General features: G+C 38.4%; 1 protein-coding gene across 1 annotated transcript in view; it reads right to left on the bottom strand.

The window, feature by feature from the left end:
- Window positions 1-280: 280 nt before the first annotated feature.
- The window catches only part of LOC104489735 (chromosome unknown open reading frame, human C12orf50), a gene marked incomplete at its 3' end in the record, with an annotated part of 34430 nt that continues 17330 nt past the window's right edge, over window positions 281-17380 (bottom strand). Inside the window, exon 12 of the mRNA XM_010131933.1 lies at window positions 281-385. Within this exon, the coding sequence (XP_010130235.1) occupies window positions 281-385 (105 nt within the window). The remainder of the gene's footprint in view (window positions 386-17380) is intronic.

Genomic DNA, 17380 nt, shown 5'->3' with positions numbered 1-17380 from the left:
ATTAACAGAGATACAAGCAATCTACAGCCAGAAGAAGAGCTAGTATTTCAATTTCCATATTTTCCTTTCTGGGCTGAGCTAAACATCTCCCACAAACAGCCTGTCACATTTTGGAATGTCTTTTCAGACTAATACAAATCGCTCTATAGGGGTTGTCTATGTGATCTTAAAATAAGCGTTGAGAATTTCCTCAGGGTTCATGTCAACCAAGGGCCAGACTTCAGTGTTTCCTTTGCTTCCCTTCTCCCACCAACAAAGACCTTTTCTATTCAGCAAATACCCGAAGTCCACCAGCCTGTAAGTCTACGTGCTTGTGTTCAACAATGTCTTTTCCTTGTAGCACCTTTTCCTTTCGGCAATGTGCGTGCATGGGAAGAGCCAGGATCTAAGAGGCAGAAAGCAAATGTGCAAAGACTGAAAGGTATTATTTCAGGGAAGAAGTCAGGGATGTGAGCTAAGATGTCTTTGATCAAAGTACGTTATGGGAGGATAGGTAGAATCACAGAAAACTCTGTCAACAGTGCAATCCGGGAGCAGAAGATGAAAACTCCTAACAAAAGATGCTATACTAAGAAAGTTTTCTGTAAACGTAGGTCAATGGAAGATTATGAAACGGACACAGACTTGTTTTACCAAAAAAGGATTACAAATACCAGGTTGGCCAAAGCAACATGTATTCATATCCAGAGGAGAAATGCCTGCAGTCAGTCATGAGAGGGTATGTATATGCCTGACAGAAGAAGCAGCTTCCTATTTCTCACTTATAACCTTTCTTTTCATCAAAATCTTAGAGAACCAGAGGGATAGTTCCTGGGTTGCAAATGAAGACATAAGGACAAAATTTGCCTAAATTTGAAGCCACCTGACATGTTGTCAGGACACATTCTATAAAATTAATGTTAGGATTTCTCTTGACTAAATCTGCCATTAAACTTTCTCACTCTACTGAAAAGGGCTGGGTTTGGAAATAATTTGCTACAAGAGAGTAAAGGTAAAATGTTAACCCCGAGGTCTTTAACTTGCTGACATTTAACTGTTTCTAGGTGTTTTCCTAACTGCAGTACTGAGAACTATTCAAAATGGTACAGTTAAACTTGCATATGTGCACACAGGATTAGAATTTACACCATTGAATGAAACCTATGAAGTCTTAATGGAATTATTCATAGATATTGAAAGAGCAACACATAACCTTAACATGAAAGTGGCTTAGAAAAAAAGATGTTAAGAATACTTTTTCCGCTAATTTAGGTGAAAAATGAAGAGGGAGGTGAGGAAAAATAAGTGGTGAATTTTTTTCCTGTAAATATTACTTTCTCAAAAAAAAAAAAAAAGAAAACCCACCAGTTTTTTTAAAATAGTGTATCTATAGATTACTCTATTTTTGTTTTGTTTTCAACTCAATTCCAGTTTTATGGTTTGACCTCAGGTTGTACAAATGACAGACATGATGCCACATATAAGTGAAAAAAAGAACATGCAAACATTTGGGAAAAAGCTTCAAGTTGAGACTAAAAACATGAGAGGAACTACAATGTCATTTTAAGATCTGATTACATTTCTATTTTTCTTCTAATTCTTGGTCTCACAATCAAATTCCTTACCTATCATGCACAGTACACAGAACTTCTCATATGAAACATAACGTACAGATAAAAGATTCTCCCTTTAAATGTACAGGATCAAAATTATAAAGGTTTAGCAGCAATAATATTAACAGTTTTTTAAAGACTCTTCCTTACCAAAGTTCCATTTAGAGACTTTTTGCCACTTTTGTATTGAGAAGCTTGTCTTTGAAAAATTTATAATCAGCCAGTACAACAGCACATATTGTATTTTTTGCCTCTCGAGGTATCATTATGTAGCTTATCTTACAATCCAAATGTCTTCTACATAACAATAATAACACTTCAGTAAAGAACCACAGGACTTTGAATTTGTCTTCTTTTTATATTATTCAAGCTGATTGATTTCTGGTGCACATCTTCTTCTTTTGAGGCTGAAGGGTCTGGGTCATTTGTGCCAGTGAAAGCTCTTTAAAAAGGGAAGCTCTGTTCACTAGACGTTTGTTTATTAATGTTCTTTGTGGGTTATTTATAGACGAGGAAATTATGAGACAGAATCACAGACCTTATTGAAGCCATTGTCTGCCACTGCAATGGCTCTCATCACAGTATCAGTTAAAGGAATTTTTAAGAATTTGCATAGCTGTAGTGAGTCAGTCGAGCTCAGGTTATGACGTGATAACTAGATGTTTATTTTAATCAGTAGCCCTGTATATAAACTGCGGGATCTGAGCGTAAAACTACAGCTGATTGAAAACAGATGAAATTCACTGGCTGGCTCCATCAAGCTGAGCAGAATCATAGATGCAGTAGCTGCAGTCATAGCAGTAGTTCTCAAGATCTTTGATTTACAGACATCTAATTATTTTCAGTGGACATGCAGGCTTAAGCACAGCAAATTGAAAACAACTGACAGCTGCCTTGCTCTGTAAGTTGCCCATTATACGCCTAGACAGGAAGACATTCAAAAAACCTGTTGTCACTTTCTCAGTACCATAGTTTGGGCACCTAGGATGTGCTAAAGACACTGAACCCCTAAGAAGATATGACTACATCTGAGATCTGCAGGAAAGAGGCAAATGTCGTAGTTTTTCAGCTGCTGGATGAAAAGTTGAAATGGCGTAAACACTTTTAAAATAGTAAATAATTACATCTCATTTTTCCAAATTGTATTGCAATGACTTGGTGGTATAGAAAATCACTCTGCTTGTGCATGCAGTCTCATAACTATTTTATCTGGAGTATTATATCCACACAGAAACGCTAAGAGAATAAAAGAAGAGAGGGCAGAGTAGGTTTGTTTTCTTTTTATTTATTTCAGTAGTATTTGACAATTCACTGTGCTGGTTTTTTTGTACTAGACTTTGCAGATCATGTCAAAGCAGCTTGCAGACAACTCATTTTTTATTTAGGAAATGTATGCTTAATGGCTTTAGTGTCTGAAGTTTCATCTGAATCAAATTTTGTGTAGTGCCAGCTTTGGTTTCATTTCATTTGGAATCTGGCAGAAAACAAGTCACAGAAGGGAAAACAACAAAACCCCACATTCCTTGTTTATGTCGTTTCCCCCAGCTGCAGTTGAGGCAGACTATGAATTAATTATGAGTCCATATGAAGCAAATACCTTGGTGACTGCGGTTTTTATGTGTTTTGATGTTTTATTACAATATTATACTCAGTGATTGTATTTCCTTTGTTTTTGCTTACATTCAGAGTTGAAAAGATCTATGTGTATGTGTTTCTCAGGGTTTTTTTAACAGATGAGATATCTGAATGTAGTTAATTTTAGTGCTAAATATGTTAATTTGGTACATATTCAAGTAGTTGCTCTGAAAAAGAAATATTAATACCAAAGGGGAATGCTGAATAGCTTATTTAGGTCTAAGAATTGCTGTTGCCCTGCAGGTCCAAATGAGCTATGGGATTTAATACTTTCTTTATCTCTGGAAATAAATACAGACCTGTGACATTAATTATAGATGTGTCTTTATGGAAAGTATGGATCAAAGGAGAGTATACACAAATAATTATACGACAAATGTATTCAATACTGTCCCAGAAACAGATGTAAATCACACTGTAACCTCTCAAAAGAGCAGTAAATAATGAGAAATTTATTGTTAAAGAGAAATATGAATCATTGACTAAATGATCACAGTGCTACAATGTTTGTTACAATACAATCAAAGAGAGAAAGACCTGTGTCCAAGTGCTGAGGTGCAGGTTACATTCTTAGGATACAAGCCTATTGACTCAGAAGGTTTCAACAATCTTGTAAGTAATTTTCTCACAACGCTTCAAAGTATCTTCTAAAAGAGGTAACAATAACCTTAAAAGAACTAAAAGAACTAAACCAGGATTATTAAGTTTACACGGGAAGTGAAGTCACGTCTCTGCAACATCAGGCACTGCTCAGATTGCCTATGATGTCTCATGTAATCAGTTCCTCCTATACAGACACTGATACTGCAGCTCTGCACAGGGGTTCAGCTGGCACAGCGCAGCTATGTGGCCAAGGGTCAGATCTGCTAAGAACACCGTTGCCAAGCTGAAGGAGAGTTGAGATATAGTGAGTCGCTCAAGGATTCAGGAGGAAAAATACTGACATGAAAGTATATAAATCTCTTAAGCTGTGTATATCCTGTTTTCACTGTGCATAGTAAAAGACCTCAAACAAAAGTGACCTACTGAGCTGGATTACAGATAACATCCTACCACAAGCAGCGCGGGACTTCAAACCTTAACAAGTCTTTGGGTTTGATGTAAACCAGCATTTTAAAATTTGGTAGCCTTTCATACTGAGGGGGTAAGACTACATGATTTAGACACGCTGATTGAGCTTAGCTTCATAGATTTAAGTCTTTCTCAAGGAAAGGATAGCTTTGATTTTTAAAGAGAAGCTGTAATAACTTTAGAATGCCTTGATGCTAACAGCAGCATCTTGCCCAGGCTGGCAAGGACCTCATGGGCAAAGGATCCATAATAGCTTTGTGAATAGCTGCCATAACAATACAGGATTGTGTTTGACAGTGGTATGAAAGAAAATTTTGCTGTAGAATGCTTTAACTGTCTGAAATAAAGAGGATTTTTTTTATCCATGTTTAAAATATGCCTGTGCATTATTTTCTAAAAGCAAAAAGAGAAGGCCAGAAGATTAAGCTCACAAAGATAACAGCCTAGCCAATACTTGGGTGGCCTTCTTATGGTAGCATCAAAGAGGGCAAAATATTTCATATTTTGGCCAAGAGAACCTTCCTTGTTAACATATTTGATTTCATCAAGAAGACTGAAAGTGCAAATGAGCTGTCTACAACTTGCAAGTCTCAAACCTTTGAATTCAAAAAGTGACTTAGAATTGAGCTAGACAGAATTTCATATGAAGGCATTTTCAAAAATGCAAATGTTGTTGAGATGGGACGGTAAGGACCCCAGTGATTTAAGAGTAAAATTACTAACACAGAAGGGTAAAAAGCTGTAAGGGAAAAATAAAAAAAGAAAAAAAAGGTAAGAAAAGCCGAGAATACGACAACTCAACAGCATGAAGGATTAACCTATGCCAAAGAGCAACAGAGACAAATACCTCCCCACTTAACAAGCAACTGTTGGGTTGGCAGGCACTTCCTTCATTGGACCTTATGAATGTATATTAATACTTAGCCTCTTGGTTAATTAATCTTATCTATCTACTATGTGCAGTCTCCAATAAGCAATTACAGCAGAGCCTCTCTCTAACTGGTAAAAGATCCCAAAGTGGCCCAAAGTGAGTGGAAATATGGCTTTCAGCAGTATCTGGTGTCCTGGCTATATCTTACTTTCTCTCCAGCTAAGTTAACCCTGAATTATTTAAAAGGAGATGAGATAACAAAGCCATATTTTCCACATCCTACTATTTTCACTGTCAAGAAATAATCTAAGACGAAGGCAGTACCACACTGTCATTACCTTTTTCTACAGCAGTCGTGTTTTGAAAATTCAGTGATTAGCTCTTATCCTTCCTTTCAGAGACCAGGGGAAAAAGTTGGTGTCTACTCTCAGGATAAGATTCTGATTTCTGAATTTCAAGCAGGATCATCTCTTTTGCTAAAGAATGATCTGACTTCAGCGCTTAAGCTCCACAGAGCAAACAGAGTTTACATGTTGCACTTACTGTGTCCCACCAACTTTAGGAGGCCTTTAACCAAGCTTGGGATGGTTTTTTTACTCACTTTCTGAAGATCCAGTTCTCCCAACACACTATATAAAGATCTGCGTCTCTCTGAGACGATTTACCTGCAGTTTAGGATTTTGAGTGTGTGAAATTATGGACATGTGCAAGCTGTTACAGGGTTGGAGTCTGGCCTAATGCATGTTTTCAGAGATAGAACAACTGATCTCTTTTGCTAGTTTCAAGGACAAGCTATCGAAACTAAGACAAATATGTATATAGTACACATTAAAATCCACATAGATAAAAGTGCTTTGAGTCTTTCTAAAAGTCTTCTTTCTTCAAACTTCAAAACCATGAAGGCAAAACTAAAAGGAAAAAACAACCAACAAACCAACCCTCTTTATTCCATGGAAATCTTAAATATTTATTACAAATTGGTAGGATTTATTCTCTTGAGGAATCAATAATTAATCAGTAAAAATGTTTCAGATCTCTTATAAATATCAAAGGCTTTTAATAATTACTTTACAAATCCAGATCAGCACAATTCATGAAGGCTTTAAACATTGTGGGAGGTGGAAACAAGCTAAGAACTATAACATTTATAAAAAATGAATCAAATATGTTTTGATCCTCTACTGCCTAGTTAGGAAGGAGATTAATACTATAAGCATGATGTAGAATGAATCTTCTGATACTCACTGGAGTTAGCAGCAACGCTTTTCACAGCTTTAATGAACCAGGCCAATGGGAAGGTCACAGTATTTATGTATACAGTTCAGGTATCATTAATAGCACTTCAAAGCAACTGAACTAGCAGTTGCTGTTAGGAAGTTAACTTACTTTTGAATCCCATAAAAAACACATAAAAGATTTCTGAAGTAGCATTTTATGTGAGCAAATGAGTAAAACTATAGAGAACTAAGTTCAAATGTGTATTAACCACATCCCCCATCTTCCCCACCCTCCCCCACCCCTGAGGAGACTGAAAAATCCCTGATGATAAAGACCTTCACCATGTATTCTTAAAGAAAAGCAAATTGTTTCATCTGGAGCATCAAGGCTGACCGTTTCCAATTGTGTAAAACATCATAGGAAAGACATTTAAATTAGACAATATTACTTAAACTCTAGTTCTGACAGTTGTCCTGCAAGGGCAAGGTAACCATGAAGAGTCTTTTTTAACTGTATGCAAAAAGTAGAAGCTTTCTTAATTAATTAGATTGCAGTATAAATGCTGTGAATTCTTGTTACAGTTCTTGAAACCAATATTTTCATTAAGAAAAATACAACAAAAAACATTGAAGTAGAAAATCTTGTCCAAGCTTCAATGGTTTTACTAAACATAAGCATATATAAGTCCCACTACTCTCCCACTGGTAGAAGTCAGACAACAAATTGCAAACAAATGAACAGTTCATTGCAAGTATGCTATTTCCTGTATAATATAAAAAAAAAATCCTCTGAAGCTGTAAGAGCATGAATCTATAATACAGATGGATCTGCATCCAAAACAGAGGAAAAACAGGTGCTGAACAACTAAGGCAAGACTGAGATACTGATAGACAGCAAAGGATTCCTGGAAGGAGAGACTAGTGAAGCATCTAGCACCCCCCTACTTCATTCTACAAAAACAGCATTAGTACAATTAACCACAGTATAAGTCAGCATAGTTTACTTAAACAATCATTTTCCATTTATGTGTGTTGGCTTTTCTTTTTTTAACTAGGAGATCACCAGTTTATATTTAATGGAAGTTAATAGTTACATAATCCCCATGTCTTTATGTTTATAGACTGTGCTTGAACACACATTCATGTATTTCTATCACCTTAAACTGGTGCATCTGAAATTTCTTTCTCTTTCCATTTACTACTCTGTGAGTGTCAATAACATGAACATATTTAATTCCAACTCTTGGAATCCAAGCACGAATACAGAGGTTCATAATGTTAGCCAGGCTAAACCCAGAGCTGAACTGAAAAAGCACTTGACATCGTTTATGCGGTTATCAATTAAAGACCTTTTGAATCAGGGATTTCCTATCCTAACATTGCCCTAGTTTGAGTTAGAACAGAATTAATTCTGGTCAGAGAATTTACTTTCCAGCTCAGTCTCTTCTCACTGACTGCACTGTCTGAAGTTAACGGCAGATTTTCACAGACAGTGTCTGCTTCTAGAAGTGATAATGCCTGATGTGTACAGGGACTGGTGTGCAGAAAGGCTCTGGCTGATACTTGCTCCTGTGCAGACCAAGGTCACTGCTAAACCCTGTGTGCCACGGTGGGGGTGCAGTAAGTGAGAGGTTGCACCTGTGGGAGGAGCAGGCAGTTCAGCTGACCCTGAACTGACCAACAGTATTCCATCCCATAGACATCATGTTCGGTACAAAGTTCAGGGCTTGCAAGGGTCTCGTGCTGTCTTGCTCTCTTCTTCTCCTCTTGATGTCTGAGGCAGACTCTCTCTGTTCTGTCTTTGATCCCAATCTGTGCATCCCTGAATCCAGTTCTGGAATCCAGCTCCTGCCTCCAGTTCCCATCTGCTGCTGAGCCCAGACTGAGCCTTCCCTGGAGTTTGTCCTGCAGCATCAGTGGTGACAGTGATGTGGTTGCCATCAGGGGGTTGAGTTTGCTATTGATATTGTATATATTTCATTTTATTATTATGCTCATTAAAGCAATTTTAGTTTTCTTTTACAATCCATAAGTCCCTCTCCCTTGTTTCTTCTCTCTTTCCTCTCTTTGGGAAGGTGGGGGAAGGGGTAATAGAGAGTGTCTGTCATTTGTCTAGTGGCTGGCCCACTCTAATCCTTGACAAACATGAAAGAACAGATTCCACTAAGAAACTTGCATTGTTTCTTGGGCAACAGATGTTATTAACATCTTAAATGGTTAATATTATTAAACCTAAAATTTTTTAAATAGAAGTGTTTTAGTAAGTTTGGCAGGGTAGAACTGTTTAAAAAGTGATGAAAAAAGAGGGAATTCTGAAGGGAGGGAATTCTGTTGTGCCTTTGCCTTCCTGAGTAAATACCTTACCCACTTCACCTTATCCATGCTGTCAAACATCACAAATCCTGCATCATTCTCAGTAGCCTTATAATTTCTTAAGGAAGGATCTTCTCAGCTCACCTCTAACAGCTGCTAAACCCCCAGAAACTAATAGTTTATTCACTAATGAATCCATCCTCACTGGCAATAATACACTGACCTTTGCCCTCCGTTAAACACCATTTAGTTATATGCTTGTACCCTCTTGTATCAAGACTATTATATTAAGCACTTTTAAAAAAAAAATTACACTTCTGGTTGAAGATAAAAAAAGCTATTTTTGGAATTCAAATATTTTTGTGTGTATGTGTTGTTACAACTGGAATATACCCCTGTACCATTAACTAAGACTTGTGCATGTTGCAGATTCTGCTCACAAGTATTACAATGCAAATTAACCGTAGGAGTAAGAGGATCTATTTCCAAAAAGTAGAAGGTACCCAAAACCCAGCTCCTTTTGCAAGCCTTACAGCTGAGATTTCTGCAGCATCAGGTTGCAGAACCCAGGAGGTGTTTACAAACAACGAGCATTATTTCCTCTCTTGTATTTATACACTATATTCCTTTGAAGATTAATATGAATAACTTTGCAAATGCCGCTTTTCTATCATGCACACTCACTTTTTATATTTTAATCACCCTTTTTACTGGCCCTGGGAGAAGTTACGCAGATTTTTGTTTAATCTTTGTAAATAAGAGCCTAATTAACTGCTACTGAAACTGCACACAACAGTAAATCAACTACCACAGGAATTTGCCAGGGAGGGCAAGAGAGAATTTTCAAAAATATTTCTCTGAGGTCATGGCTCCAAAATCAAAGATATTTAATTACAGGTATTGAGATAAAGGGTATGATACAATGACCTTAATCTGAAAGCTCTGTTTGTCACTGTCTCCTCCCATTTCTTCTTTCAGTCTAGGAAACAAAAGTGCATTTCCATGATAACATATATGGAAAAGCCTCTTTCTCTCTGGTTTTTCTCTTCCTTCTCTCTTTCCCACAGTCCACCAGTCAAAGGCATTATCATCAGCTATCCCACAGAAGACATCAAACTCCGATGTTCCATCTCAAGTAAAACAAAACACAAGGATATAACTTTACTTGTGTTTTCATGGTACTTGCATTTTTTTCAGACATCCAACAGCATAAACTATCAGACTTCTGAAAAGCTAGGTATTCCTCAGAGAAATCATACACGGTAGTAAGTTCAGTGTTAAGTTTACCTTTGATCTGTACATCCTTAGCAAACTGACACAAGACACACTCAGTATGCAATAATCTCTTAGAAACTGCATAGCATACCTATCCCAGGCTGTGACGACCACAGGACCATCAGTAACCACAAGGATTACAATCATTGAAAGTGCCTCAAGGGGCTGGTAACAAGTGCATGATCCTGCAGTGAGGTGCAGAGATACAGAAGCCTGCACATTTATTCTAACCTGAACAGTTGAGTCTATCTGTCACTTTATTCAGTTGCCAAATATCTCTTTACTGTTAAAACATACCTCATTACAAAGGTATGCAATTATATGCTACTTCTTTGCTTGCAAGAGAAGGCAGCAAAAGGGTTTTTCTCTCACACATTTCATTACACCTTAGGAGTTTGATTTTGTACGTAACATTTGGAATTTATCTACATTCCTTCATGCAAAAATGGCAAGATGTTAGTAAATAGATATGTATAATTTAGATCTTTTGCTGTAGTCCACCATGCTTAGTCAAGAAGTGAATGCAATTAACTGTTGTATCTCACATAGATTCATTCTGGATATTTATTAGGAAGAAGGAGGAGAAAAATTAGAACTAGACTAAATCAGCTGAAAAGAAGAATATCAATCCTGGTCATAACCACAGCATTAGTGCAGGATGGTTCTAACTTTGATTATTCAAGACAACCACAATCTGCTGCCCACCCTAGAACATCATCAACACCTATAAAGGAGAAAAGAACAGATTGAGAGATTTGCTGCATCAATGCATCTAAGAGGCAGCATTTGCCAGTGGAGTTCCTAGTGGAGCCCCTACACAGTTCCTATTTCTTGGTGAAAAAAGATCTCTCTGTTGTGGAGTTAATTCCTAGTTTACAGAAATATTAGGTTGTGTCTACCTGGTATAAAGTGAACTAAATCTTATGTTGTATCTGACTGTGTTTCATCAAAGAAGACGTATTGTGTTGATTACCTCTTCATTAAATAGTTTTTATTTTCTTCACTCTGACAGATTTATACTTCTGTTTTCTCTCAATCTGCATTTTACAACAGCTTAAATACAAGTACCCTACTTTTTCCTTTCCCCATAGTTCACCAATGCTAAGATGTCCCTTTCTAGCACATACTTTTGCCCACAGTGGATATCATGCAATGAAAAGTAAAGTCTTAATCTTCTTAAACTCTGAATTTAAGATTACATAATGGCATTTAGCTCATGAGTGATTCATTTGTAGAGCAAATGTTGGACATAAAGTACTACAATTACAATGATTGCCTGTGAGACCTCAAGAACCAAGGCTCTTCAGAAACCTCAAGTCGTTCATCCTTTTCTTTTGCAAACTTTTAAATTTCTAACGCGTATAAGCCACTTCTAGACTAGAAGCTGTAAGTGTAAAACATCTAGTCCAAACTCAATGGCTATAAAATAACATCTATTTGTTACACAAAAAATACTTATGCAAAATAGGCAATGCTTATGCACTCCTCCTCAACACAGCAGAGAGGCTGAGCAGGGTGCTGCCATTTCTCATGCTTCATTAAGAAGCTTATCTGCTAAACTCTGCTAAGCTACACCTCAGCAACCCTGACTGCAGGCCCTGAGTCTGCCAAGGTGCTGTTAATAAATTAATCAGGATAGTGGAGCTTGCACAAGAGCTGTAAAGAACTTAATTTGATTCCTTCTCATTTTCAGTATGGATCATTTCTTGGAAAGGAAAAATAAAACAAAAAAAAATTATTTCTGGAGATCTGGTGAGCAGCTCGTAAGACCAGGGGTTTTGGTCTGGGGTTTTTTCAGTGGGTGGACCATTAACATTTGGAGATTATTCAAAGGTAAACCTCAGTTATATCATATTTACATCCCTTTGCAAGGGCAATATTGAGTAGGATGTGTAACACCCCTTCTTTAGGAGGAATAGTTTCTTATGCCCTTGCTTTTAATCGTAATTCCAAGACATGACTGAGCAAGTTATGATGAGCAGGCTTTCTCCCGGACATTACTCCTCCAGGAAGTAATTAAAAGGTAAATCAGAAATATAATGTGTTGCTATTGAGCTATAAATATATGCAAAGAATCATTCCAACTTCAGTGCTTTAGTAGCTGACAAATTTTTTCTATGAGCAAACACTGGCAAGAAAGATTGAGCAGGGAACCTGACAGAAGACAGCTGCTTAATCTGCCAGAAAAATTAATCTAGTTTAATCCATGTTGTTTTACAAGCAGCAAACCGTTATGCTGCAAAAGCCCAAGAGGCTAAACTGATCTCTCAGCAATTGCCTACTAGATGTAGAAAAACTTCATCCATGAAATCTAAATTATTTATCCACTTAAATGATGTCTCTGTGCTTATCACTCTAGTATTAAACTTTGTGGCAAAAATATTTATAAAAAAATTATCCATGTTAAACACATATATTGCATTTCTTTTCCCTGTGTGTTATTTGCTCTTTGCGTTTACCTGTGGGAGACAGCTGTGTTGTTTGGTTGGTGTGCTTGACTCACAGCATAGTTTGCAGACAAGTGGTAGAAAGGCTAGTTAAAAGCACATAATAAAAAAACAACAAAAATCCAAAGCATTGAGCATTTCCACAGCAGTTGAGAGGTTTGTTTTTCAGGAAGCCTTCAGGACCCTTAAAACCAGAACATTTAAGCAAAGGGCACGGACATTTCTGTAGGACTGGGATTAGCAATTTAAATGAAGTTATCTAGCCAGTTCTCGTCCTAAGCCACAGCGCTGACCAGTTACGTAGCGGATGATTTTTACAGTTATACTAGGCAATCATTTCTTTATAGATCATACGTACAGATCTAGTAAAACGTAGGCTTCTGAGGCACGATTCTCTGGGAAAACCAAGGACAGTCACCTTCTCCTTTCCTCCTCTGGCAACTTGCAGCTGGAGTGTGTAATTGCGAGAGCAAGGCAGGGGTCACACTGATGATGAAGAGGTCAGGTCTCTGTGGGAAAGACATTACCTCTGTGCCTCTCCCAGGGAGCAGCTGGAGCAGTGTGCTCATAGAATCCCAGACCAGATTTCAAGCTGTGCTCCTTCAGGGGAAGACTGAGGGCAGTACAGTTGTCTGCCTGCCTCACAGGGCTCTGAAAAAAAAGATAATGATAGACATTGGAAAGAATAATCTGACCTACTAATACACCTTACAGAGCTCTAAATTACCTGCAGCCACAGAGGGGAAAAAAGGACTTGGATACTTCTGTGAACAACTCAATAACAGTCACAGCTCAATACATGGCATTGATCAAAAGAGCAAACAGAATGTTAGGATGCAAACGGAGCGATGTTGAAAACGATATAGAAAGCAAGCACCATGATATAAATCAACGAGAGAACTTCCTCTGAACCACTGTTCTGCACTGATCAATTCATCAAAAAAAGGATGTGGCAGAAGGTTTACAGACTTACAGACAACAAAAATGAAGAGACGCTTGGGAAAACATCGATTATGTGGAGAATGAAATAACTGGGACAGTTCAGCTTTGAGAGGTACTATGTAGGGTGCCATGAATAATACATTCACTAAATTGAACTTACGGAGAGCTGGGAATTTTCTAACTGCCTAGTTCCAGTAGAAAATGTGAATTTGTCAAAACGGAAGTATTTTATGGGAATGTATCATTTAAAAAAATAGTTTCAAAGGAATCACAGCCAAGGTTTCTGCCTGTCAAGGACTCTTCTCTCATTAGAAATATGCCTTATTTACTCCAAGCAGGCTATCAGGAATCACAACTTTTTGATCCGGGCCTCCTCAGACATAGGATAAGAAATTATTTAGGTCAAAACTCCGGGGCAGAGCCGCTCTAGAGACAAACAAGAACTTGAAACTCACCATTTCTAGTGCTGTGGGCACTTTGGATCCAGTGGAACTGTGCCTGTAGAAAGGCAGGAGATCTGAAGTGCCCCAAGCTCAGGATTTCAAAAGTGTGACCTGAGCACAAACCATCCTTTACTGATCATTTGGCATATTCCTCTTCATGAAGGATATGAGTAGGCACCCACAGACCAGAATACTGGGTGAACCAAAGGATCAGGCATCACGTCTTTCCCAAGAAGTCTTCTAAGACAACAGTGAACCTGTACCAATATTGCTCCAAAGTCCAAAGAATGTCTTAGTAGTAGAGCTCACAGTTTAGGTCTGCCTCTGTGACTTAGGTACTGGACCGGGAGTGCGTGATATCTGCAGAATCCAAACAGTTCAGGCATTCCCAGTGAGAAAAATCTTCAGTGGTCTTATTCACGTTTCCCATTAACATTAGCCATAAGAATAGATTTGGGGAATGGCTACAGATACCTTGGTGATATCTTTTGCTGTCTTCATTTGCTTTTACCTGACAAAACAGTTAGTTGCCGAGTAGCCAGGTTGGGTATAGGCTATGCAGGATAATAGTGACCATATTGAACTGTAACTCCTGAAATGCTGTTGAGCAATGACAAAGTCAGGGCACTAATTCCTGGCAGAAGGCCTCCGCTGGTCCTCTTTCTGCATCCGTTGCTGGTCATCCCTGTTCTGAGGGCAATATTGCCCCACAAGCTGGATGTTGCCTCATCCTCTAGACACAATCTCTGATCAATGAGTAGCAGAACAACTGCAGAGACTCTGAGGATGTCACTAACCCATCTTCCCAATCTGTTAGGGTTGGGATTAGGCCTTCAAGGTGTCCTCTCAGACGTATGTTACAGCTGTGTGAGTAAATCTGTCATTGCCTCGCCCTTCACTGGCCTTTGCAGTGGTCAGCAGTGATTCAGGCAGCAGGCAGTGCAACATTGTCTACAAGAAACACTGGAAATGAATGAGCAGGAACAGAATTCACACTTCATTGAGGGTGATAGTCATAGGGACAGTAGTGTGCGCTGATTATCTCTGTGAGTGTTGTGGTGTAGAACCAGTTAGCAACCAAGCATAAGCACCATGCAGCTGCTCTATCTATCCAGTAGTAGAAAATACAACAAATGACTTAAGGACAGGGATGACTCACTCACCAACTATGGCCACAGGCAAAAGACAGACTCAGCCTGGGAAAACGAATTAAACTTAATTCAAACAACTAAATCACTACAAAATCACTAATCCAATCAGAGTAGGACAGTGAGAGAAAAAACAGGATCTAAAATACACCTTTCCACCCACCCCTTGCTTCTTCTCCACCGGTGGTTTCTGAGGACTGCAAGGATGCAGCCTGCCATCCCATCATAAGCCAAAGGGAAATGGCAGCTCTGGCGTGTCTCCCCAGCTTCTTCCTCCCTAACCTGGCTGACCACATAGTTGTCTCCCACGTGGTTGTCTCTCCCTCTCTCCCACTCCCTCCAAAACAAAAGAAGGTTCCTGAAACAAAGGCCCTTGAAAAACTGTTTTCTCCCCTTATATATATTTATTCATAGAGGTGCTGATTTGCTCAGCCTTGGCTAGAGGCAGGGCCGAATTGGAGCTGGGGAAGCTTTTTGGGGAGCTTCTCAGAGGGGCCATGAGAGTAGCCTCATTCCCCACTACCGAAACGGCACCAAACAGTAACCCAACACAGCGTCATGTCCTCACGTGGCGTACTGTCCTGATGGCTAAGGTTTGTGGGAAGAAATCTCCTTTGGGAGCATTTGGGGATGCATCTTTTCCCCAGAGAGTTCTAATAGGCACAGTTACAGCTTTCTACACCTAGTCTGGGAAACTCCTGATTTTATCCTAAAATCCAAGAAGTTTCTGTAATTTCCCAGTTCTTTGACACCAGCCTGTGGAAAGTTGCCCTTGCAGGCCTCAGGGGAACACAGGGATAGTGGCATCATAAAATTTCTAAAAACTGAGATAGCAAACTGCTCTGATTGCACACAACTTGTGCAAAATTAAATATTGAATTATAACCTTTTTGAAATATCAGAATTTTTTAAAAATAAAAATGTCAGTTGTCTGTCTTCAGTATAGTTACTTTATAGAAAAAGGGCCCATCATTTCATGGAAAGGCAACTCAAAACGTTTAAACTTGATTTTAAAAAAGAATACATTTAGTACGTCACTATAAAAAAAAAAAAAGGTGTGGAACGCACCATTTCAATTCTATTAGGCAGGAGGAAAACATATTTGGAAAGAAAATAAAAACTGCTCACTTCAAGCCGTAAGATCACTACTAAACAAAGAAACTTTCCAATGTGTGTACTGCTCCCCGCTTATTTCCCTGCTTTGGAAACGCCCGCGGTTTCCCTGAAGCACCCTCTTTAGGTCTTTCTTGGAAACGGGTTATTGGAATATTTGAATTGGTACTCTCCCTGAATAAATCATACTTTGTTATCCTGGAGAGTTTCAATCACCACGGACATCCTATGCATGCAGGGACTACAAACTGCAGGCATTGCAACGTGTAGATTCTGTGAAAGGTATGACTTACGAATTTACAGTACAAGGAGGTCACTGAAACAAGCCATGTAACATGGAAAATACTACTTTTAGCAACAGTAAAATAGTCTACATTGATTTTATATATATATATAAAATCAGGACACCTTCTTTTCAAGACATTAGCTCTTTACTACTGTTTGCCTGGAGTTTACGTGAGAATTAAGAGATTGTTTTTCTCTAGAACAGCTCTCATGAGAGTCATATATCAAATTCTTGAGAGATGAATGATAGGATCTGGTAAGCTAAAACTTATTTCCAATTTGTACCCTAATGAAAAGTTGTTGTTAGTCTGTTAGAGTGGTTCTTCTGCACTGCTGTTCCTTGGCTTTTAAATAACATTAGTGTGTACCATCCTAGGAATCTTAAAATAATGGCTTTTAGACCAGCTTTTTCCAGAAAGTCAAATGTTGGATCAGTCATGCTGAAATAAGGGGAGGAGAGTCTACTGTGAATCCCTGAGGTATGTCACTTTGAAAGAGTGCAGTGCACTCTAGGACAAATTACACAATAAGAAATCAGGAGAGTTCAAACATGGTAGCTATTTATTCTACAACAACTTCACTTCAAGCCATGCTGATAGTTTTTCTAATGCCTTAAATCAAACAGTAGGTATCTCCAGCCTCAAGGTAAGAAATGTTAAACATCTGTCAGCTTCCAGACTTGAAACATCGCAGCAGCCTTACCCAAAGGAAATTTTACTGTTAGTGTACCATCAAGATCTTAGCATTACTGCCATGTGGCATTTTCACTAAGGAATGCATGATTGTCACTTCAGAAAACATTGAACAACTCCCTCTCCCCAAGATCTAATTTTGCATAAGTTGCAAAATATTTCAGTTATCATATTTTCCAATTCCTTATACTGGCCACAAAAATAGAGCCACAAACTATTCAATTGTAGTCCTCTAACAGCCTCAAGACTTCTTTTGACAGTCAGCTGTGACATATCATTGTCTACTTCAGCAGTCCATCCATTCAGGCTGTTCTGGCATTCTTCCTCGTGGCATGT

Source organism: Buceros rhinoceros, unplaced genomic scaffold, assembly GCF_000710305.1.
Source record: "Buceros rhinoceros silvestris isolate BGI_N320 unplaced genomic scaffold, ASM71030v1 scaffold8222, whole genome shotgun sequence".
Classification (NCBI taxonomy): domain Eukaryota; kingdom Metazoa; phylum Chordata; class Aves; order Bucerotiformes; family Bucerotidae; genus Buceros; species Buceros rhinoceros.
The sequence above is the reverse complement of the archived record's forward strand: the minus strand, read 5'-3'. Positions and strand labels throughout refer to the sequence as shown.